The sequence below is a fragment of the Phaethon lepturus genome, unplaced genomic scaffold (genome assembly GCF_000687285.1).
Source record: "Phaethon lepturus isolate BGI_N335 unplaced genomic scaffold, ASM68728v1 scaffold4979, whole genome shotgun sequence".
NCBI classification, from domain to species: Eukaryota; Metazoa; Chordata; class Aves; order Phaethontiformes; family Phaethontidae; genus Phaethon; species Phaethon lepturus.
In genome coordinates this window covers 8,998-35,478 of record NW_010565376.1, presented here as the reverse complement: position 1 = coordinate 35,478, position 26,481 = coordinate 8,998, and the positions used below count along the sequence as shown (strand labels likewise).

At 39.4% G+C, this 26,481-nt stretch overlaps 1 protein-coding gene across 1 annotated transcript in view; it reads right to left on the bottom strand.

The window, feature by feature from the left end:
* Positions 1-25,803, bottom strand: part of RFTN1 (raftlin, lipid raft linker 1) — an 86,538-nt gene extending 60,735 nt beyond the window's left edge. The window contains exon 1 of the mRNA XM_010295157.1: positions 25,646-25,803. Within this exon, the coding sequence (XP_010293459.1) occupies positions 25,646-25,790 (145 nt within the window). The 5' untranslated portion in view covers positions 25,791-25,803. The remainder of the gene's footprint in view (positions 1-25,645) is intronic.
* Positions 25,804-26,481: the final 678 nt, after the last annotated feature.

Below are 26,481 nucleotides of genomic sequence, written 5' to 3'. Positions count from 1 at the left end.
TCTTTCCCTCCCGATCATCCAGGGCTGCTACCACAGAGATCAAATAGCCACCAACCAGCTTCAAAATGAAGCATCTCATGATCTCTGACAACTGTGCTATGGTCCATGCTAGATATGGTCTACATCAGGTAGATGTACCCTGATCAAATATTAAAGAGAAAAGAAAGTTAAAGCAACTGTCTACAACAAGCAGGCTAATTTTTTCTATGTTAAAACAATAGATTTGGGTACCTTTGAGATGCTATAACCCAACATTTTCAGGCAACAAAGGTATATTATGCTTTATAAAGTAAAGCATGGATTCATCTATTAGCCCATGCCTAATAACGACAATCATCAACTACACTACATCCTTATATAATATATACCCACCAGAATCAGATGCTTTTAGCTCTATTCTATTTGATAAGCATCAATTTTCCCTTCCTGATAGTTATGTTTACAACAAAGCTAAACGAAACTTTACTGTTTTTTCATTTCTTTCTACTTGAATGATAGCTATGCTCCATGAAGAATAAAATGTTAAATGCTAAAATGGCATTTATTTAATTTCTCTTTGCCGAAACAGTCAAATTTAGCTCTTAGTTTCTTGGTGCTTATCCTTAATACTTTTATTTAAAAGGACAAGCATATAGTTGTACTCTAAATTTCTATTACCCTGTGTTAGGCGCTTACTTATTTTGCTTACTCTAACAAAACAAATTAAGTGTTGGGACTTTTTGGTCTTCATTTTTTAACATGTTTTCCTGATTAATTTTTTATGCTCTTATTCCAGTCAGAGCTGATGGAACCCTTAATGACAGTTCACATTACACATGAAAATGTTCTACAAAAATATTGGACTCCTCTTAACTAGTTTCCATTCCCTTTCAAATTAAGTTTTCATGTTCATCTGCATTTTCAAAGTAACGTTCCTCAATTTATTATGAAACATTAAACAAGCCTTTTTCCTTTCCATTAAAGCAACCAAAAATCAAATTGTGTGTGTGTGTTGTGTACATAGATTGTACGCACTCTGTGTCTGTACTGGGTACAGAAGAAAGCACTTTGTGCCAATACATGCCCAAAATATGGTATATAAAGGGGTCTCAAACAAAAAAAGGAAGACTGGCAAACTCAGTAGACCCACACTATTAAGTGATGCAGCAACTCAGTTCCCTGGTAGCCACAAGCACAAATACTCCTGTTTCATAGATTCACAGAATCATAGAACAGTTTAGGTTGGAAGGGACCTTTAAAGGTCATCTAGTCCAACCCCCTTCCAGTGAGCAGGGACATATTCAACTAGGCCAGGTTGCTCAGAGCCCCAACGAACCTGACCTTGAAGGTTTCCAGGGATGGGGCAGCTACCACCTCTCTGGGCAACCTGGGCCAGTGTTTCACCACCCTCACTGGTGGTGAAAAATTTCTTCCTTTAGGTATATATAGAGTCTAAATCTACCTTTTTTTAGTTTAAAACCATTACCCCTTGTCCTATCGCAACAGGCCCTGCTAAAAGTTTCTCCCCATCTTTCTTAGAAGCCCCCTTTAAGTACTGGAAGGCTGCAATACAGTCTCCGCGGAGTCTTCTCTTCTCCAGGCTGAACAACCCCAACTCTCTCAGCCTGTCCTCATAGGAGAGGTGTTCCATCCCTCTGATTGTTCTTGTGGCCCTCCTCTGGACCCACTCCAACAGGTCCATGTCTTTCCTGTGCTCCAGGTGGAGTCTCACCAGTGTGAAGTAAAGGAGCAGAATCACTTCGCTCGACCTGCTGGCCACGCTGCTTTGGATGCAGACCAGGATATGGTTGGCTGTCTGGGCTGTCCACGCACATTACTGGCTCATATCTACTTTTTCATTGACCTGTACCCCCAAGTCCTTCTCGGCAGGGCTGCTCTCCATCCCTTCATCCCCCAGTCTGTACTTATACTGGCGGCTGCTCCGACCCAAGTACAGGACCCTGCACTTGGCCTTGTTGAACCTCATGAGGCTCACACAGGCTCATTCCTCAAGCTTGTCCAGGTCCCTCTGGATGGCACCCTGTCCCTCAGGCATGTCAACTGCACCACTCAGCTTGGTGTCATCTGCAACCTTGCTGAGGGTGCACTCGATCCCACTGTCTATGTCATTTGATCAAGCCTAACACACATCAGCTGGCTCAGACCCTTCAAGAAACAGCCATAACTGTTTTCTTTTTAAAAGCACAGGATGAGGCTGTTCCTAAGCCCATGGTCATTCCTGTGAGCCACTTCCATTCACGGCACCCAGACCCAGTGGGCTACGGAGTCACTCATGCTCCTCCTCATACCTCCTCCTTCCAGCACTGCAAACCTTGCAGGCCCTTCTGCAAAGCTACAGCTGCTCCAGGTGACTCACAGAAAGGATGATGTCCTCACGTCTCCTCCCCAGGAGAGCTCAGGGCTTATGGAGCCCTCCTCAGAAGAGGGAGGTGGGCGACAGAAGGACTATAAGGACAACCGCAGCGCAGCTCTCCTCTTCCCCACTGTGGGCTCAAAGGCAGGTAGTCGCCCCTGAGCAGGGTGGTACCTGTGAGCTAGAAAGGAGCAAACATTCAGGCATGCTACACACTTACGTCACTCCTGCTCATTTCTTCCACACAGCTCCCTACTCAGCGTGAATTTTTTGCTGCTGTCCTTCTAAAGCATGCAAATCTCCCTCCTGCACTCTCCAGAACAAGTTTGGAGACCACCTGAAAGAATCTGGATAGTGGTCAGGCGTTAGCGTCTGCAGTCCTTAACAGATCTAGCAAAGAGCATGTAAGATGAAAACAAGGTACAAGCGAAATTACGGTCAAATGGTAATACAGTCATTACCCCACACCATCCACTGATGTCCTGCAGGGCTTTATAATAGATCCGACTATTTACCTCCTGCCTTTAGTGACCACCTCGTGGAAAACAGTATTAGCTTGCTCTGTTGTGCCTCATGCATCCCACCAAGGTGGTGGTAATTGCATGCTTGCTGGCAGGAAACTAAATAGCAACAACAAATGGAGACAATAATGTGGGAAGAAAGTATAGCACCAAGCACATGCGTGAGCAGACGCATAAATCTGGCCCGAGTCCACAAAATCTCCCATTCTTTCACACAGGGCACTTCCCAAGCATGTTTGATTGTTTGTAACAGCCCTGATCATTTTGTAGAACACCAAAGCAAGCACACTTCCTCCCCTTAGTATGAGGATTGCTATTTCTTAATTTAATATTAATTCCTTTCCAGCAACTTTAATTTAATTGAAAGTAATCAAATCTACAGTAGACTAAGTTCTAGTAGAGCAAAACATTGTCTTTACATTAGGGCCAGTCAAAAAGAATTTAACTAGAAAGGTTACTGTCAGAAGATGCAGTTTGATATTTTGTAGGAACATGTCAAACCCAGCCAAGTTTTTCATTTGAATAATGTTCAGAGGTTTAAATAAAAGTAATGTATGACTGTTTTACATTATCAGTGGCTAAAGAAGCACATTTTTTCAGTGGTTCTGTGAATTTCCACTCCACTTGAAATTTTGGAATTACCTCTGTTACTGGAACTGTAATTTCAACATGACGGTACAATTGCAGTGACAGAAGGCACACACTCACAACAATTAGGATACGCAAACAAACCAGTGCCGCTCCAACCAGCTAATTTCTGCAAGCTGAATGCTGACTGCTAAATGAAGGAACATCCTGTCAGGTCTCTTTTTTGTTTGCCAAAGTCCTCGGGTTTACCTGTGCAAGCCCTGAGGGCCGAATGGTACCGCAGCTCCTTGCAGAGAGGCAGGTGAACATCAGAATTCACCTGGAGGAAGGTGCAGGGTAAAAATCTATTGTGAAGTGTTGACTTTCATCTAACGATGTAGCAATAAATACTATTAATTAACTATAAATAAGAAAGTTTTTAAGGCAGTTTTCAATGACATGTAGCAGTTGGTTTGGAACAGATGAAGGAATCCAGATCATCATCCTTTCCAACTGTTAAAGCTTGGTAAGGCCAATTCATTACTCTGGAGAGCAGAAAGCAAACTGTTACTTGAATATTATCAAAATACTTCTTGACTGATCCTGGGAAACCATGGTTATTTCCAGTCAGTGTCAATCTCAAACAAAAAAAATATTAAGGCATCTATTGCAAATTTTCATTCTTTGTTACAAACACTAAGGAGCCCTCTTTTATGCAGCACAAATTGTGCGGCAAAGCAATGCAGTCCTTACCCTCACTTAACTCTAACTATTCTTTCCTCATTCAACCCACAACGTTTCTTGTCAACAACAACAACAACAACAACAAACACCTATCAGAGAATCAGAGTATTTCCTATTAAAATAAAGGCAAACCCGCTAATAATGTAACTTAAAGAACACAAAGCAGTAAACAGATTTCTGGCGAGTTTTGTGAAGAATTCCCAAGAATTGTTTCTGAACTAAAACCTACCAAATAAATGCTAAAGCAGTACAACTAACCTAGCAGAAAATATATCGTACTTCTGACACTATCATGCCACTTTAGTTACCTGAAACACACTAATGCTAGAACTTAATGAGTTAAAAGCTCAAGCTTTTGGAGTAGTTATACAAGCTGTACTATAGTCTCTTTTCCTTTCTAATACAGCTTGAGCTTCCATGAAGTATATATAGAGGTTCCTTAATTTCGAAGACAAGACAGACAGTTCGAGTGCATTACTGTGCAGGCCATCAGCAGAGGCAAGACACTGGATGTTAATATATCACATTGCTTTTTTTGGTTATGCTAAATGACATTCTCGGTGGTTTTTCTTTCAATCTTCAAGGCAAATACAATAAATGTCCCCATCAAAGAAAGTAAGAATGAATATGCAAGAGAAATCAGGACTTCAAATGAAGGATGACCATTCAATAAGCTCCTAGTGTTTACCTTCAGTGAAAAAGTAATAATGGAACTTAAGAATATTCAAAATCAAAGCACTGCATCTTAAGAAGGCAGAGAGGGAAAAAAAAAACCCACAGAGAAACTGTGAAACTGCATATATACCCTTTGAAAGTATGTATGTATAGAAATGTGTACACAGGTATGTGTATATATATGCATACATATATTTGTGCATAGGTATACGTACACACATATACAGACATACACCAACATTCTTTTCTTTAGGAAATAGTAGATATGTGCATTAATCAAATCAAGAAGGTACTAACATAACTCACAGATGCAATGAGATTAGACAACTTCTAATCAATTGTGTTGTCTGATCTCACTTTTGTTTGTTGTCTCACAATTTTTTGTTGTCCAGTCAAAGTTTCATTTCTGTATCTTACAAGCATAAGATAAATATCTTAAGAACTGGGTACGTTTGCCACAAACATGATGTGATGATACATGGGATGGTTTCATTTTTGGCATTTCAGATAAAAGGAAATACCCAGGTTATCAACTCCACTAAGTGAAAAAAAACCCCACTAAACAGAAGTTACCTAAGTTAGTTACCTAAACAAACTGACAAGCACTTTTTAAATGTGCTCTCACAGCTTACAGGTATTAGCCTGTGCACAGAATTATGCAAAACAGGCAAAATTAAGACCACCTACTAGACGCAAGAAGGGTTAATGACTGTACAATAAGTGAAACAAAAGAAGATGGAAAAGGGGAGGGACTTCTCATTTAAGGTGTGCACAGAAAGAAGAACCAAATCCTATCCCTTCTATACTTGAGCAGCTCTTTGAAATGACGTTTTTGTATTTGTCCCTTCCTCCTGCTTGGTTCTACTTCCTAAACTGATGCAGACCAAACACAGAGGCAACAAAGACAGATAAGGTACATTTCACAAATCCAAGAAAACTCCAATTATGTCTAAGCAAAAGGAGAAGTGTTCGAAGTTGCAATATTTTATTCATACAGGCCTATCAGTATAAGGTCCAAAAGGCAAGTATGACACTGAATTACAGAGGAGAGAAGAGGTTAATTCTGAACTACAGGAAGGGCCAGCATGTTAATCCACATCTATTTGCAACCCCAATAAAAGTACTGCTTCCCTGCCCTAAAGCCTTTAGAGACCAAGTTAATCTCCTGATGGCAATCCTTTAGCTGCCAGAGTCAAACACTGAATGACGTTCATTGTAACAGCTTAAGAAGTAGCGAAACAGGACTTCCCATCACTTCCACCAGTGGTGCAGGAAGTTATGTCCTCTCACTGCAAGTAGCCAGTAATCAAATATTTTACAAGGGAGGGAAGGAGGAGCTACCCAAGGAGACAAAAAAAAAGTAAAACTTACTGAAGAGATCTTCTGGTATCTTAGAAGTTGGTGGCATCATAAAATTTGGAGGGCTGACCCATCTTATTTGCTTTGACCCCTCTCCAGCTAATGTGCTCGCCATTTTTCTTAGCATCAATACTAACAAACACTAGCGAGTTTCACAGCTAACCCTGCAGTTTACAGCATCTGCTCATTCTCTCCCTCCCACACTTTTTAATACATATACATATGCAATATACATATGTATTGAATAATATACATATACATATTATGAGACACAGATATTCCTCTCTCTCTCTCTTCTTCCTGTCATAACCCCCTCCTTTTCCCTTTCCTCTCCTTCTCTCTGTTTATGCTTCACTTTGATGTTCTTTCCACATTTCTGGCAAATTTTTCTTTCAGATTTTAGAAGTGCAGCATATAATGAAGAAATAACAGTGGATTCTTTGCAAATTTTACAATAAGAAAACTTGGATTGCAGTAAAAGAACTGTAAAAAGCATAGGTAATATCCCCAGAAGAGTACAAAAAAATCGTCTACTTTAGTAAGTTCCAAGTTATGCAGAATTTATTCATTTTATGGTATACTTCGCTAGATGAGAAAAATCTCCTCTGAAATGGAATTTGTAGCATTTCTAAGCTTTCCAAATCACTATATCTTGTTGTCAATAAAACGCTGCATGTGCTGACTCTTCAAGGAGTTAAAGAGCAGAAAGGTTCATACATCAATCTACACATTTCCATGCAAACCAGCTGAGAACAACCTTGAGATTACTGGTTTTATTCTTAATCAAGCACAGATGAACAAAGTAGGTTGCATGAATTTTATTAGGGATTTTTTTCCATACTCACAAGCTAGTTAGTAACTATAAATCTGATTGAAGCCTAGTTTCCAAACTGAAAAATGACAAGAGGATTTCAAAACATTTAAGGAAAAGGGAGGAGAAAGAAGTCAACAGTAGTAACTGTGGCTGAATACATGCCACAATATGATCTGATGTACGTCTTTTATGATACATTGAAAATTGTGATTAAAAAAAAATCAAAGACTTGGCATAACTCAGACAAACAAGAAGATAAAACTGCCATCAAAGTATTATAATAAAGGTGTTTTTTTCCCCCAATTCACAAGATAATTGATGCATATCATAAGTACATGCCAGGAGAAATAACTGGAAATTAGAACATTTAGAAGTTTGCATTTTATAAATTCAGCCTTCAACACAAAGATCTAAATTCACTGACATACCCAGTAACTTCAAGAGAAAGGTTTTGATTTATCAAGATAGCTCTTATTCCCCAAGCCAACCTGTGCAACAGAGAACTGATAGTCTCCAGGGAAACCAAAATCCTCTTGGCAGGTCATGCCTGTATGTATTTGAAACATAATACTTTGCATTAGATACACAGAAAAGGACAGATAGCTTTCTACATGGTTGAAGGCTTTATTCAAATGTTACCTGCTGGTTTCTGTTTCTTTTCACTTTAAAACTCCAGTGTTTCACATGCATTTTCCCCTTCTGTTGTAATAGGTGCTTTCAGTCTTTCTTGTAAAATCTTATGTAGGATGATACTGTGTGCCAAGTTTGTTTCATTTTTGTAAAAGCTAGAAATGGATTCTTTCCAATCCTGTCACTAAAGTCCATATATTACCTTATTTCAGATGTTCTCATTTCTTGACTGCATCAACCAATAACATTCCTTTTCTTCAAAATGCAGTGGTACTTAATACTTTAAATTACAGTAAGTAAAATATCACAGTGACTTTCATCTTTTTATCTTTTTCCTGGCTTGAAATATTTTATTTTTTAGATAAAGAGAAGACATTTCCAAATTATGCATGTTTTTCATATGGAAGATAACATAAAATGTAACTTCTCAGTGTTCTTTTGGTGCTCCTTTAAATCAAATTCCCCTATTTTGGAAATCTTGTAATTTTTCATAAATGTCTGTTAAATTGTTTTCAGCCTTACTGGCAAAACTAAATAAACATTAAAGGAGCCAAAAATCTAACATATATTGCATAAGTAAGCCGTGTTACTTGAAAGAATATTCTCAAGTAGATTTTGGCCCCAGGTTTGGTTATGTCTGAAAAAGAAACTTGGGTAAGAGAATGCTAGATGATGAAATTCAATATAAACAGGAGATATTCAGGGACAGGTATACTAAATTCCAAGGAAAAGGAGATATAATGCGTTTGGATTTTTTTTTAAACACATTCCCACTAGCGATTCTAAGACAAACACTTCCATAGGCACCTACACAAGAGCCAGAACACACAACTGCTGTTAGATTAGAAACAGAAACATAACTGATCCATCGAACTCCATCAAACTTCCCAGGAAAACTCCAAATTTTCAAAAGGAATAAAAAGTAAATTAGATCTGTCTTCTTTTCCAATTGTTAGGCCTGTTTTGGGAACTGCAATGAAAAATCAAATGCAAAACATTCTCCAGAAAGTATTTACCATTCCTCTCAGCAATCCCGCACCACACTTCTGCTTTTTGTCCAGCTGTATTGATAATGGGAGTATATTCCCATCGCTGCGAATTGTAAGAATACCTCTGTTAGGGCTTGTGAATTTCATGTGAAGAGTCTGTGTCTGTACACCAGCAAGATTTAAATTTTACTGTCACAGCAGACCTCGTATCACTCTCACAAGACTTGCTCTCAGTGCCACCGTTGAGCTGTACTTGGACATCTCAGCTGTCCCACAGCATCAAAGGGAGCAATCCAGTTGGAATGAAAGCTTTTCTGACATTTGCAGCAAAACAGGCCTGAAGAGGAAGATCTTGTAATCCACATCCTCACTGTTTAAAATTGTCACAGGAAACTCCCCCTCTGATGACATAGTTAATGTGCGAAGATTTGCATGGGAATGTATGAAAATACAGGGTGGCAGTAATCCTTATCAAGCAATTTCCCCAACAGTTCCTGATTACTTTGGCATGTGGAAGAGCCATGTACTACCCCATCTATGATTTTTAGAATGGCCACATAAACTAAAACTAGTTCCGGAACATATAAAGAACCACCAAATAGATCAGTTACTTTGCAATGACTTAGGCAATTGTGTCCTTTAGAAATGAGGTAAGAGAGAGTTACAGCTGTACCAAAAAGGACCGACTTTACAGTCAGTACGTTACTGGATTTGCCGACTCTATTGATACACAAAGGTGGTTAAAGATCTGATTAAAATCAGTACTAGACGAAACACTTTTTGCTGATTCTCTGCTACCTGTATCCCTACTTATATAGTACTATTATACAAATTCCTAGAAAAGTTTTTTTCCATTAGCATAGCTAATGAAGATGATTCCCACTGATGATGCCTTTGTTCTTCAACCTCACTGCTGCCACAGCCTCAAATTTCCCTTCTTCTCTTTTCTTCCCGTGGATTCCTCAAACTGATGAGGAACAGTGATTCTGTGGCTATGCTGGAGCAATGCACTGTCGTGCTGGCCAGCAAGCTGTCACTGAGGAGAGTGCATGTGGCTTCATTCTCACCTTTCCATGATCAATGCAGGTCTCTGTCCTCTACCCAACTGTCAGCTTTCACAAAATTAGAAGCAGCCTAATTATCTTTAAAAATTTCTAGCAAATTGGTTTGAAATTGTCCAGTTATAATTATTTGGAGGAATGAGACAGACAGACAGTGAGCCTTTTTTAACTCTCGTTTCCCTAGGAAACCGGTTCAGAAACAAAACCAGAAAAACCCATTGTACTACCACCTCCAAACCCTCTGAAAAAAAAAAAGTTAATAAGACAATAAGGACCTGAAAAGAAAAACCTGCAAAAGGTACTATGGAATATTGCGTTCTGCAACACCTCTAACGGTGTATATAACAGTGATGAGGCTTTCACAGAATATTGAAAACAACTAGCAAGCAATAGCTCACCACTGGCACCTAAAAGAAGTATGTCGCTGCCAAACACACCACATCACTTCAAGTTGGCAAGAACGCTTGATAAAAAGCCAAAGAGTAGTGGAAAAGGCTGTTAAAAGTTAACAAAGCACTTCCCAAAAGTACTGTTTTGTTTTTTTAAGCAAGTCTGCTAGAGCATGGGTGATGGATTTACTAAAGAAAAAACTTTTTCTTGGCAAAAAACACTGCTTTTTTTGCTTAGAGCAAATTTTCCTGTCAGTCTCCAGGATCTGAACTCCTACTCCCTCGTTTCAGAAAAATGTGGCCAGTTTCTGCTTTCAAGCGAAGAATTCCCACACAGTAATACCAATAGCATGCAAATCTATTATTTAATATGGGTCGTGGGAAAATGGCCACAAATTCAAGCATCATTAGAACAGAATGACCAAAGTCAAATTATAATAATTATTTTTGATTTTGCAATGAAATGGTTGTTGTTGCAATTTTGTTTGTGAAGAGTAGCAGAGTATTTCTCCAAATGTTTATGAGAAGGCATCATTTTACCTTTATTTCTCAGTGTAGTTCTGTCAGAGAAAGTGCTGTACCTAAAATATTTAGTTGAAATGAAAAGGCAAGAAGCAGAGACACCTTATTTTCAAAGCTGCCAAAGAATGAGTTCATGAAGTTGTTATAATCTAATCCTAAAGTAGTAAGTATATGCAATAAAGATGTAACAGATGTCCCGTCCAATAGCAACAGAATTCTTTCATGGTATGAAGGTGGCAATTAAAAAGCATCATGCAGACAATCTTAAGATCTAAGCATTCCCTTACCCCCTAGATAGGATTCCTTTCAGGTTAGTGACATCAAAAAATTAGTTTCATAAATGCACATTCTTACTGATTAAATAATAAAATACAAAAGCAAATAAATAGGTCAATTGTTTAGAACCCTTTACAAGGAATGTAAAATAAACTTTATAGATGGCACAGCGGTGTATCATGATGCATATTCACAGCCAGCATACCACAACAGAACTGTTCACTATTACTCTTGTCAGCCACTGCTAGCACGGGCAATACCTCACGAGCAAACCTGTGAAAGCGCGCAAAGCACAGTGCCTCTATGCCTTGGCTAATACTGTTTTCTCACTGTTCCTAATAATGCAACCCAAAGAGAGGTCACAAGCAGCCTCACGTGGCCTCTAACTTCTGATCATATGACAGCCCACGTTTAAGATACTTTCACTTCTGTCCATTCCCAAGCATATTCTGCAAAACAGAGAATCATTTCTAAGTCCTTTTAGGTCACAAAGGGCCAGAACTGCTACTGGCTAATAATGAAATATCACCGATAAAATAGCCTGAGTTTCCACCAATGGTTCTGGAAGGGTTCCCTGGAAGTGTCTGTTGATGAGCAGACCAATTTCTCCCCAAAATTTACTATAATAAAAAAACTAAACAAACAACAAAGCCAACAAGTAGTGCAAGAGTGCAGCTTGACAACAAAGTCTTACAATTATAAAGTATATTATTCAGTGAACATGTGGTGAAGAACAATGAAAATAAATCCCACAGAATATGTACAATTTTATCTATTTGATCATTTGAAAGGCTTCATCAAGGCATTCAACCCAGCTGGAAAAATCGGGTAGAAGGACTACAGAGAAAGACAGATGCTACATCTGAGCTGAGCACTCCTTGGTAAATAAACAACAAAAACAAAACAAAACAAAAAAGCAATTCTGAAACAGTTCCAAACTTTATGAGACAATAACTTAACAAAAGACCATTCATTCTGTCACTCTCTTTTCGTTCTTTTGTTTTGTGATTTGAGATAAAAGGGGATGCTAATTTTTTTTGCTTACTAATAATCTGTACAATAATTACTAGTGAATTAACCCATGCAATTTAGCACTATTTGTCAATTCTTGTATCGGTTGTTAATAAGAAATTCAAGAAACAATTGTTGAAATAAAAGAACACTAATAGAGGGCTTAGCAACTGAGGAGCTACAGCAGTAGACTGCTATTTATATTTCACCAGTAACCATGTCTTGGCTTATCTCTAACTTTCTCAAAATTCCATCTATTTATTTGTAAACCTCATACCTCATTCTCTTTCAGATTTAAGGTCTTTTATCAATTCATTTGGAAACACATCTTTAGGACTTCTCACATCCTTGATGTCTTTAATTTTTTATGTGCCACATAGTACGTGAAAGCCTCTGTATTATGAAACTGAGATGAACTCTTTCAACTGATGACTGTTTAACAGAGACAGGTAGTACTTTTGCAGTTCTTAACTCACCTGATGACTGTCAAGCTTGTCTTTTGTGTGTTGATCAAGAGCTGCAGCTCACAGCAAAGGCTTAATGAGATTCTCTTCCCCTTGAAAGGACTGTTTCTTTCAAGAAGAATCTGTAGCTAATCAGTGAAAGTCTCAAGTTGAGAGGATGATTATTTGGGGGGAGAAGGAAAGGAAGGAAGCTGAGAGTTTTTTACGATTTCAACTAAACAGAGCTTCATTTACATGAAATAAGCAGGGTTTGCAAAAAACAATTGGCTGGGAAGCCTTAAACTTGCAGTTACTGTACAAGACATTATCACAATGCATGGGTTACCATTTACCAGTAAGAGCCAAACCAGCTAGCAACAGCAGCTGAGTAAGCATCGGACTCAGCTGAAACGTCTCATATGCCACCTCAAATCTGGGAAACCCCTCACACTGCTGCTAATCCTAAGTTTATCATATAGCACAGTGTGTCACAACTATCAAATCATTTGCAAAAGCATGATTGCACGCAAACCAGGAGTTTGCTGGGTGTGCAAGTTATACCACAGAAAGCAAGCTGCAATTTCATGCAGTAATTATGTCACCTGAACTCCTTGTAAGTCCAGGATATCACATATTTGTATGACTGCAGTAAGATGAAACCAAGTCACTGAGACTTGTGTTTAGTGTTTAAGATACAAGGCAAAAATATACAACATATGCCAGGGTTTTGACAAGATATCTGAGCGAACACCAAAGGAGCTAGCTTGGGAACTGGACGCAAGACTAGCACAGTGCTCAGCAAATGCTGGTAAGTTCTTGTCCTCCACATGAGCCATGAACATTTTCCCACACTGCCTCAATCCCTTGAAGAGAAGGCCACAATCATAAGAGGAGGCCTGGAGCAGTCATAATCAGCTTTGTAACATGTTATGGCTGTGAGACAGTCATGTTCAAACAGTGTTTCACCAAAAAATTACATTGAAGAGTTCTGAAACTGCTGCAGACTGGCCATGAACCAGCAAGCAGGTGTCAGAAGCACCTGGAATGCTGCATTAACCTGAGACATAATGCAAAAAGGCTCATTATAACAGGCCCAATCTGAGATTTTGCTTAGCAGTACATTTACATCTTATACAGACAGAACACTTACTAGGCTACCTATCACTTGTGCACACACATACAGACACTGAAAAACAAAAACAGAAACAAAGGTCTCATGTAGATGATGCACTGCCACGGACATAGGATCAATACCTCTCTCTATATCAAGTCAAGGTAAAGAAAATGCAGGTCAGGCATTTGCACACAAAACCCATGCAAATGCCATAAGAAGACTAACCTGAAGAACAGTTAACACTTGAGACACAATCATTAAGGTTTACAAACTATATTATTTTGCTGAATACAATATTCACAACCTTAACTTACACTACAGTCACAACAATGCTTGTTGCTAAAGCAACAATTCTACCTATTTACAGCACTGGGCAAAGAAAATGAGGAATCCTGTAATTTCCATGCACAATAGATATGATAGATTTACACTATCTAAATGTTTTCAGGTTATTATTCAGATATAATTTAAATCGAATGTTGATCTTTCCTAGAAATTATAGCATTTTTAGGTAACCTTTCCCTGTTCAGTAATGAAATAAGTCTAACACACTCAGGGGAGGTTTTTCATGTCATTTTCAGATTCAAAAAACAAAACAAGTTGTCATGAAAGACCCAAAAGGGATCTGAATCCGGAAATGTAAGTTGCCTTCTTCAGTACAAGACCATGTGACTGCCTGTGCACAGTACCATGGGCTTTATTCAGGCAGAACTCTATAGCAAATCTTGTCAGAATGACAGCCACAGTCCCTGCCGGGCTTCATTGATATCAACACAACAAAAAGGCACACCTCAGGCAATGGAAGGCTCCCAAAACACTGAAAACTCATGCAATGCCATGCCTTCTCTTTCTGCTTAACAAGTCAAATGATATCCGTCCCTCCATGTTTACTGTCAACCATCACCCTCAAGGTTTTTCACTTTTTGTGTTCAGCTCCTCCTGTTCCTTGATATTTTTTTCCCTATTTCATCTGCTCTACTTCCTCTTGATGCCCTCTCCTTTCTGAAAACCTTGTCTCCTCCTCCCACCGTGCATGAGTGCCCACATCTACCCTGGCAACAAAGTGAGTAGAGCATATGAACTGTCACACTAACACAGCCCTCTTAGGTTTCCAGACACAGAGAGATGCTGATGTGAAGCCCCTTTCCTGTCCAAACTGTTCGAAGGGGAACACAGTGGCCAACATTATGACAGCATTATATGCAATGTTTGGGTTCTCCATGCCCATGACCTACTACAGCATGGGTCCAGGCCAGCATGGTTCTACCTCTCTGGATGGCACAGCCATAAGTGGCTGAGGCCATCAGGGCAGTGCCTTCCCTTCTGCGCTCATGAAAAGTCACCTGGTCATATACTCCCATATGGTAGCAGCAGCAACATGGTCCTGCTCCTGCAACTCCTCTCAGCTGTGTGCATGATCCTCTGCAGGGAGCCCAGAGCATGGATGAGTCACTTTGTAGTGCTGGCAGGGTTGGGAGGGGAGTTCTTCACTGGAAGGGTGTTGGGTACATGCTGGCTTTTATTTCCCAGTTCAGCATGCAGCCTGCAGGATGTAGGATGCATACCTTTCATGTTCTCCCCGTGACCGTACGTGCAGTGCCAGATGCCTAAGCTGGGCTCTCCTGCTTAGTTTTTGCTCCAGTTAATCCTCTGGACATGCCAGTCCACTGGGGAATGTTTCTGGTATAGGCCATATCAGCAACCCCTCACCCTTTTTCCCTGCCCCAGAAGTTCCAGATCCCACCTTCCCTCCTTTGCTTTTCACTTCCTTGTGACTTCTGGGCCATGTTGGTCTTCTCTGAGAAAAAAAGCTGGCAAAGGTGTTGCTTGAACTCTTTTTCTGATCCTTAGCTGCAGCTGTGCCTTCCACTCCACTTTTTCAGCCGAGAAGCCTAAAGCACCCATGTTTTCTGAGGTGCAGCAGCAGGAAAGCTATGGCAGGGAGCCTGAGACAGGGATGTTATAGCTCATCACAAGGCTGACAGACATCTTGATTGCTGCATTTTTTGTGGGTAAGAGTGTGGAGGCAGTTTCTAGGATTGAAGGATTCTGGCTATGAAGACCCTTTGGAGCTTCATATGAGCTGACGTGTCAGCTGAGTGTTGACAGTCTATCAAGCAGCTGACAGGGCACGGTCCTGCTCTGAACAGGATGCTTCAGCCAAAAGCCTAGGAACAGGACTGGCAGGCCATTTCCTCTGCAAGCTAAAAGGAAAGCAGGGAAGGAACAGATGCTTCCCAGGGAGAGATGCACGTTTCCTTGTTGAGAATTGAGGAGAGCTGATCTCCATACTGCAGGACTTAATCAGCCTGTACTAGCCCCCTTACTTGTCCTTAAAAGTACCTCCTCTCCAAGCCAGGGGAGCAGAAGGACAGATTATCATTCTTCCCTTTTGTCAGTTCTCCCTCTTTTTAACTTCTCAGAAGAGCAGGGCACAAGATTCACTCTCACCCCTCCCTTTTCCTGCATGGTGCGCTGCTGCTATTTTTCAGCTACGCTTTTCCTTTAGCTAACAACTCAGTCCCAAGTCTGTTAGGTTTCCTGAGGGCCACTGAGCCAGCAGCCAAAGCCATCTGCCACAGGAAGAAAAAGTCAAAATGGGCATTGAGAGTCAGGGAAGAGACAAAATAACTATGCCCACCTAAAAGGGATAAATGGTCAAATGCCACAAGGAGAAGAGTGAACCTCCTTAGTTCTAGACACTCAGCTTTGCTGTGTCTCTCTGTGAGGGCAGTGTTAGGAACAGTGTTTCGAGGATGGTATTGCAGACCTCAATCATGACTTTGCCCACTGCAGATTTGCCCTCTGTCCCATCCCAAACTTGTTAGCCACTAGCCAATAGATACTGCAATCATGGGACTCCATGAGGCAACAGCCACACCTGTGAGAGCAGGTTTGGACTCCCAAAGTTTCATCCAGTGATGGCAAAGCCATGGCAGTAACTTGTAACAACAGCAAGTTCTGACCCACCACACCATCCTCAGTGCAGAGAGGCAACCACTAACCCTATCAGTCCAACCTTGCATCCCACACACATAATACCTTCCAGTGGATGTAGGGGAGAGCACACAGAAAAGTGAAAACTCAAGAAAGTAAAGCACAGTCCATGTCTTCTTCCTCCTCGGACAAAAGTAGGGAGGGAGCAGGAGGGAGTCAGATTCTCTGGACCATGCTCACACAGTAGCTGCCATGGCTGTAGGTGGACACTCGTCGTTTTTGCCAGTGGCAAAAGAGTCAGAAGTCACCAAGCAGTAGGTGCAATGGTAGCATGTACAAGAAACCAGGAACAGAAAACAAACTCAGAACAGAAATTGAACTTGTTTCTGCATGTGAAATCTCTTTACAAGTGTCACTGGCAGAGGCAATGACAAGCTACCGTCATCTGCATGACACAGACATTGGGACAAAATGGTACCTCCTAGAGTAGCTCCCAGAAGGGCTGGCAAGCCAGAAAGCAAACGTTTTTCAGATACCTGTCCTTCAGGCTGCTTTGAAACACATGCAGTGGAACGTTCAGTGTAGAGGAGGTCACAAACTTTTGTCCAAAGTAAAACCATTAAAATGAATTTCATGCAGCATAAACTCCCCAGAAGCACCTACTCCAACCTGGCTCTCTGTTCCTCTTCCACCACACTACTGGCTTAAGATATGCTGAGCCTGATACCAGCCAGTGCTGAGCTATGTGGACCCTTGGGTCTGATCCACCAAGACACTGTTACAGGTCATGAGAAACAGCTAAATGTCCACACTGCTGCCATCACAATAGAGACTCTTTATTCTTCATACAGGAAGATTAGACAAATAAACGCAAACAGAAAAAAACCCCACATAATCAAGGTACATCTACTCAGCATCCTCTTTTCAGTATGATTACAAACAGTGACTTCTCACAGTCAAGAGCAGCTGACATCAGCAGTTTCTGTTTTCTCTCAAAGGGGGTATCCTCCAACCAGGATTAAACAATTCTAAACCCTTCATTTGCATGAGATTTTAGCCAAACAACAACACTTATTTACAAAGTAAATGATTAAGAACTCCATTAAAATTAAAATATTGCATTTATCTGGCTCATGTCAAGGAATCTGTAGTAACAAGTCATAAAAAGACTAAGCAGATTACTACAGAGATGACTCCTAATCACTTCTCTCCCCTAAGAAAACCATGAGGCATTTATTTATTATTCGAAGGTACAAGCCACTGTTGTGATCTCCTGCTCCAGTTAAACACAGGGGAAGTTTTGTTACGGAGAAAACAGGACTGGGCCCCTGTGGGTTGAAGAATTGCACCATTACATCAGAAATGCCTGTCTACTAGCCTTGCAGACTGACAAGTCCAGCTCCGTGGCTCTTCAATAGCATCAGGAGGATGAAAACCACATGAAGATCAGAAAAACGTGCACAAGAAAAAACAGGGCCACTCAGAAAGATCATGTGCAATTCCTCAGTTGCTGACAGAAAGAAAAAGTCTCTTGGAAGTTCAGAGCTCTTTCTAGACAGACCTGTAACTATTTTTCCATGATACATGAATGTTGTAATTCACTCGCATGTGTGATGTACGGTATGTATCTCTTGTAAGAATTCAGTAACTACATTAAGAAGCTTCAACTAACACAGTAGATACAATCAACGACTGCATGGTAAGAATGGAGTATTATAGCTACTCATTCTTCAGTCTAAGAGTGGGTACAGATTAAGAAAGTTAGCACAAACATGACTACTGCAGCACCCGTATCTTTTTCACAATGTGGAACACACATAAACAGAAACGATCCTGCAGATATCCCTTACCTCCCTAGTCCTTTTTTCATTGGCACACACCCATTGCCCAACTACATATGCAGAATCCATGTAGAAAAAGTAGCTATTACACTGCTAGAAGTATTTTGGGTGAGATTCCGTAAAAGCATCTAGAAGAAAACTATGTTTTGCCACAAAGCAAAATGTAAAGGACTGAATGTTCATATCCTCATGAATTAATCCTCTCAATAATATAAATGCATATACAATACATAAGCGTCCATACGTAGTACACATATTATCGGTATACAAATACAGATATGCCTATACATATAGAAGAGAGAATGTGTGCATAGTCTACTATAGCAAGGATCTAGATACAATAATTACGGAAAGCAAAGCTTGTATTTAGAAACAAGAATATGTCTAACAGATTTTACTTGAGTTAATGCATCCTTATTAAAAAGACAACAATGGTAAAGAAGTTCAAATTATTCCTAACAATTCCTTAAAGAAATTACATTTATGATGTAATTTATTGCATTTATTAAACTACTAACATATGGAATGCTCCTTTTATGTCAACTTGCAAGTTTTCCAAGACACAAAAGTAAGTTTTATAAACTGCTACAGCATGAACATTTCATTTTGCTGTGACTTACAGTGGCAAATCCTGAAGAGTTACATATTACTACAGACTGTAATTCACTTAAAATAACAAGAGAAGCCAAAAAATTTCATTTCTTCACATCTGCATTAATGGAGAGGACTGAAGCCCAGGTCCAGCAAACCCTTTATGCTGATTCTTTTTATCATCTGCATATTTTCAACTGCATATAATCAAACTAAATTGAATAGGATACGTACATGGACAAAGCTTAAATGAAGGGGAAGCATTAGGAGAATCTGGGCTATGCAGAAGTAATCCATTGGCCTCTTCTGCTCACAATCTTATTGCTGTGAATCTGTTACATATTAATCCCCTCTGAATCAATGTTTTAGTCTGTTGTACACAATCTATACACAGTCTGGTTCAAGCTATCACATCACATTAATAAGCTAACGATATTTTGCCTTGCTAATTTTGTTTCATCACTCCTGAGGACAAAATGTTGGTAACAGACCTGGTCAACTGGAAATACAAAACTCGAATGCTAATTTCATTTATGTTCCTTTGCTCACAGAAATGAAAACAGGAAATTAAATAACTTCACCAATGGGGAAACAATTGCTTTTCCTAGTCTTAAATCAAATAATAACACCTGCAAATGCAGGGTTGGAAGGTTTGTTCTTTTTTCAGACATACAGTCACTTGCTCAGGGAACTGGGGGTTTTTTGTTTGCTTTTGATGGGTTGTTTTTTTAAGTAAAGGGTGAAGAGAAACAGAAAGCAGGAGCTAGGCACAAATAACTGCTCAATGCAATATAAAAATTACCAATCAGAGGAGACTGTAAGCACTGAAGTCAAAGACAAATATTACATTCTGTAGCAAACAGAATTTCCTGATAAAAAAATGCATTCATATTCTATAGGAAAAATGCCTTCTCTATCCTCAACTCGCACACTTCCCAGTGCATGACACTTCCAACTTCCAATTAGACTACTTCTTTCCCTCCTCTGAGGAGAAAACTGATCTTTTCATTAATTTAAGCCTACACACAACTGAAATTTAATCCCAAATTAAGAATATGTCCAGAGTAAAATGTTTCTTTAACTATTGACTGTAATAATCAGGCCTTTTATAAAGGTTTATTAACACATTATTTGTGTCTTTATTAGGAAAAAAAACAACAATAAAAATCAAAAGTCCAGCCACAGCAGTTGCAGTAAGACTGCAGCAAATGTTTTTGGAGCATAACTGGTTCCAAAACATTATCGTGTAGTATCCAGAAGCTTCTCAGAACTTGAAAGACAGACACACTTTCAAATTTTATATATATATATATGCATACATATAAATATATGTATACACACACACACAATGTTAAAAAATTCCTCAAATCAGAAGGTTTTATGTGTGTAATAAATTTGTTATACCAGGAGTATTGTCCTGGTAAAATACATGTCCTTGGACAACAACACTTAAAACACTTAAGCAAAAAATAGTAGAAATGTTGAAATGTAACTAATAACCTTTTTTTTTTAATAATTTTCTTAATTTTGATTTTTTTTTTTACTAAAGACAAATTGTTGACAATAAGGATAAAAATCATACGTCCTTGTATTCACATTATAACTTAAGAACTTCTTTGGGACATGTGAAGTATTGCTATTTTTCATTCTATCAGTCAAAGCATCTGGATTTTAGTGGTTTTATAGCACAAACCACTTGTTCAGAGTATAGCTTTTCCCTATTTAAAAAAATTTATACCCCCATTTTATTCTCATCACATGGCTAGCATATGTGTTTCATGCCAACTTTATTCAAGGCCAAAACCTGTCGTAACTCATCAGGCCAATGAATTACTATAGGAATGTAAAGCAAAGAAAAAAAAAAATCCAATCAAGTCAGGAAAAAAACCCCGAAACCAAGCAACCCCAAAATACCAAAAAACTCTACACTATTCTGAGGAGAAAGGAAGAGAGAAATAACTATCAGATTCCTGGTTTCTCTCAAAAGGTCATCGTAACTTAAAAGAGGTGGGGAAAAAGAAATAAAGGATGAAGAAGAAAGAGAGCTCAGTTTCTGTACCTGTCATTGCAAGTGAAGTTTTTCAAAATAAGTAGATCAGATAAAAGCAGGAAAGGAATGCAGAAATGCAGACTATTGAAATATTTCTCTTTCAAATGAAATACCAAAACAAAACAAACGAGCTTGCCCCACAGAGTCATTGTTGAAAACACGGTTGCTTTAAATTAAGGCTATTCCATTTGTCAGCACATGTCCTCCTCAGGTTTGCTCACCATTTACCTCTTATTTCCAGTTAAACTTGGAGATAGGAGAGGTACAAGACGACCATTATTCATCCCCTTTTATTTATACAGAAGGATGCAAAATAAACAATTTTTTACTTCGGGAGGGATATAATCTTTTTGCGTTTTTTTCCAGTAAAGGCGTCTATTACACACAGACAGTAATTTCTCTCTTCTGGCTTTGTAGCAAAAGGTTTGCTGCAACATTAGTCTAATGCTACTGTCTTTTACTGTCCTCAAATTTTTTATTGTTATAAAAGTCACTCATTGCCACCTAGCATTATTAGTGGCCCAAGGTCAGTGTGAAGGCAGCCAGTTGAGCAACTCTTGAAGCAAGGATTAGCCAGCAGCGAGCCAGAAGAACATTCAAATTGCAGGTAACAGCTACTGAGAGTAAGTTGTTAGAAAAGTGTGCACCATCTCCGTGACATTACCTCCCCTGTTGCATGCCACCACTGGCAGTGTCAGGACTCCGAGACAGAATGACTCAGGGGGAGCAGCAGAAGAAATGTATGAGGGTAGAAACCTGTCAGAAGAAACTGGCTGAAGGTGGAGGTGACACAGGACTGGACTGTACAGTAACAACTGAAGCAATGAGCTGACAGCAAGGTGGTTAGAGCTCAGGAGCTGGATGAGCACATTGGGAATGAAGCTACATGTTGCAGTCAGGGCAACCTAACACAGCCCAGTGCTGCCAACAGGGGGGATCCTGCTCTTCCTCTGCACCTCCTCTGGCATTTTGCTGACCCAGCAATGGGCCATCCAATTTACAAACCTATTAATGTCTGCCTGACAAGTAAAAATATGTGATGATTTTAATGATTTAATTCAGGTGAAATCTGAGGGAGTGCAGCAGTCCACAAGCTCTGGACAGTACAGATGACTAAAGAATAGAGCACAGGATGATGTCATCAAGGGACAACACTGAAGACAGACAGTGATTTCTTGGAAGAGGCCACCTTAGCAGAGACAAGAAAGTTAAGGCTCATAAGCTACATTATAAAAACAATAGGAAAAACAAAACGAGCATACCTACCTCGAGGTTTTGAAATGCCTTACCAAAGTGCTCCTTATTTCTCAAGTGCCAAACTACACTAGATGATAACCCTTTGCTAGTATCAATTATCACACTTGCTCAAGAAGTAAAGGACAGTGGCAAATCTAACCATTTTAATTCTGAAGAACCATGCAGATTATGTGTTGTGGCATACAATGGAAACTGATGGGTTTTTTCATAGCCTGCTTTCCTTGAAAGCTTGAGAAATCTTTCTCTAGACACTTTACCTTCAAGTATGTCCATTCTGTAACATTGGGAAACATCAGAATGAAGGCTACGCTTGCAACCTTAATTCTGTCTTTTGCATCTATGCGTTATATATACAGTAATTAAATAAGTGATCAAATGCTGTTTTCCACTGGACATCTGCATCAGTGCAGAGCAAGGCTCAACTTCAGAAATGAATAAAAATGTATAACAAAGGAGCGTATTTCCTTACATTCCTTCAGCTGTGTATGTCAGAAGGTAAACAGTAACCAAAGACAGCAAAGTTAAGTTTATGGCTAACATAGCAGAAAAATGACCAGCCGAACAGTATTTTATCCCGGTTTTCAACAAAGTGATGCTAAGGGAATGAGTTCGTAACAAGCGTGAGCTGATTTAAAGAAGGTCCTAATTCTTTTCCTGACTGCATACTCCCACCACTTCTACCAGCTCCAACATTCTTCAAACTCTTCCACAAGACACTGATCTGGCAGAGGATAGCCAAACAAAAAGACTACATAGCTTTCTGCCAGATCCATGAATTAAATCTATTCACAGAGCTGACAGGAGGCAAGAGAGGGGGGCAATATCTCCCCACTTACAGCTACAGAAAACTTACGTCCACAGAAGTGATCTCTGATTATCTGGATATCAGACTTGAGAATACATGCAGTTCCAAACTGCAAATATGACTAGCATCCACCTTTAGATGTAAAGTCAACAAGAGCTGCTTTTGGAACATGGGAAAAAACGCTAAGGACATGGAAAACTTCTGGCAGTAATCTGTATTAGCTCCCACTTGCAACATGCAGATAATCACATCCTTCTCACCATTAAGATTACACACCTATGAGAGATATGGTTATCAGAGCAGTAAACATCATAGAAAAGCACCAGAGAAAAAGGAGTACCTGTCTTCAGAGCCAGGCTCACTAGTGTTATAAATAAGGCCTGGAATAAGGATACAATAAAATACTCTGCAGCCACTCATAATTTAGCGTGGCTTATTCTAAAAACCTAATGTAGGAGAAAACCTACAGTGGAAAAAACTATGTCAGGATATATACGCACACTGAAAAAGCTAAAGTAGATTCACAGAAGACAGACTTCAAAATCCAAATGTTCTTTTTATGCAGCTGTGAGCACTTCATTTTTAGAAGCGTCTGAATTCACACAGACATAGGTGAAACACTCATCACTAACTCCAGTTATTTCCGGAGGTTATTTCTGAGCAAAAATATAGATGAACCAGTGATGCTGTCACCATTGAGAAAAACCTGGAACATCGTAACACTACGTAGTGCAATGTGAGCCTTCACACAGCGAATGACATGAATAGGGAGGGAGCTGCCTAACCACAAGCTGCTGCCCTACCAACCCTGAAAGCACACAGTCGTGAGTGATAGCAAGGAAATAAACAGGAACAACAGCTCGATCGCCTCCTCACCTGCCTATCCACTGGCATCTTCCAGAGACTGGAGCGATGGGGATGCAACATGCCAAAGCAGAACTCAGTGGGAACTGGACAGCTTACACTCTTTGGCGAGCCAAAGAATTTTATAAAAGTACTTTTACTTACAGTCTCTTTAAAAACACGCCTCCTAAAATCATAATGAAACAATTTATGATGAGTAAGAAGAAAACATACAAGTATCCATTTAATCAGACGTGGAAAGTCTGGGTTTATTTTTTTGCACTGTGCCAGACATCCTCTGTGCCTCAGGCAAGTCACATTGCTGTCGCATGTACTGATTCTTCCTCCATACAGAGACAAAGATGAAACTTCATGAGGTATCAGGAGAATGCACAGGTTAAAGCTTGTGAGATGATCGGACAGAACAGTGATGAGCATCCCAGAAAAGCCCACAGAATTGTCCTCAATATTAATTCAGTTTCACTAATGACACAATGTGCAGTACATCTCAGTAAAAGTTGTCAAACTACCAAAGGACATAAACAGTTCACTGTGAAATAAAAATACATAAACGTAGAAACAACTGCAATACACAAACATGAAAAAAATTCTTCTCCTATTTGTTTGGTGCTCTCAATAACTGCAGTGCATCCCGATTAGTGCAACGAAAAACCTAAGAATCCACGAGTGTGGGAGATAGGCACTAAGAAAAGTCTGCAAAGGCAATATTTCTCAGCTCCCATATTACCTACAAAAGCGCACTCCTGCCCAACCAACTATTCCAAACCTCCATCTTTTTCCAAATTCAAATTCACTTGCAGCAAGTTTAGAACAAAACAAAACAAACAACAAATTCACCTCACTCTGGGCTGAACATACTGAACTGCACTAGAGGTGTCACATCAAGCGACGTACCAGCAGTTCTGTCTCACATGGTGAGAGATGTACCGCTTTGGCTTTTCCTTTGACCTGACTTGCAAAACAAGAGAAGTAGCAGCACACTGCAGGGCAAAAGCATAGAGGCTCTACCTGGCATCCTGCCAGCTAGCTATAACAGATTTTGGTACTGTGTTGTTTTATATATAGCAAGAAGCAGGTCCCAGCCTTCTGCTCAAGCTTCAGATTTCCAAATGGTGTGAGGAGTAATTGCTTATAGAACAGGCTAATTTTGAAGTGAAAGAGGGCACAGCGACGGTGTGAGCAACACTGGCAGAGATGCTTGATGTCAATCAGGAAGGAAAGAAACGGAGTATCTGTGGATTGTCATGTGAATTAAAGCAAGATTATTTCAGACAGAAAAAAAAAACCAAGGTAAAAATTGCATGAGATTAGACCTTCACCCCTTTGATATTTCAGATCTTCAGCGTCTCCCACTATCCTGTTTCCACCCACATGGGTGCACCTGTAAGTACTTGTAACCACATAACAGTTATTTAAGGTAAGTTAGCAAAACTGAAAACACTAACTTAAACCTCTTAAAATACTCCTGAGGGAGCACAAGGGGAGGAAGAAAAAAGAGCAGTGAAGTATGTAACTTGGCAGACCTGAATCACTTTACCATATGAAACTTGGGTGAAATGCAAATTAAGAAAACAAACATCCATATTAGAGGCGGGGGGGGGGGGCATAAAAGAACCTAAAATCTGATAACCTACAATTAGCTCTAAGGTTAAAAATTTACAGAAAATTCTCAGTAAGATCTCTGCATGTAAGCATTATGACTGAAGAGAAGGCATTTCCTTAAAGAAACGAAGAGCATTTTAAAAATGTAACTACTATTCCAAAAACATTATAGCACAATTAACATGTTAACTTGAATAGAAAAAATATAAAGAAAAATATTGTGTACTTACTATCATTTAGTGTTGTGAAGTCCATAAATCGATATTCATAGCAAACATCTATCTTGGTTTCTACCTGAGGCCTCTTCAAAGTTGAATAGATATTACCAGGTCGTTTTTCATCATGCTTCTCTAGTTTGTTCAATCCACAACCCATTTCAGCAGCTCCTGATACAAAGAGGCAGAAAAAGAGGAAAATGCATGAACACCATTAATTTTGTTTTTTTCTTTCCAGTTTCATGCACCAAACTAGTACATTATTGTGATTTTTAGTTTTTAAATACAAGCTACCTACAAGGTAAATGAAACAGTATTATTAAATAAAACACTCAGATATAACTGAAGTATGTATTACTCATATCAACCCTCAGGCATGCCATTATTTTATTGGAAAACTGACAGTTTAATATATGTATTTTGCATCTTTCAGACGTATTCAATAGTATGCTCTGAAAGACACGTATGCCATTATAAAAAGTGGCTGAAAATGCAAAATAACCTGCTAATATAAGGCTTGAAAATAACAATTTCTAAATATGTAGTTACTATGAGAGCAGATAGTATTATCTTTTACATCTCTGTAACATTCAAATTAATATCTAGACTTGTAATTCAATGGAAAAAAGCAGGTTTTCAGAGAATTTAGAAAACTACCAGCATTTAGAAAACTACCTCACTTCCTTCCACCTCATTTTTTCAGGTAAACCACAGAAAATAATGGCACTTTATAGAAGCCATCTTCAAACCAAAGAGGCACATGACCACAGAACTGGACTAGATAAATCTAGTTTTCTTTAACAACCTGCCAGCCCACAACACTTTAAAGGATTACTCCCAACAACCGCTTC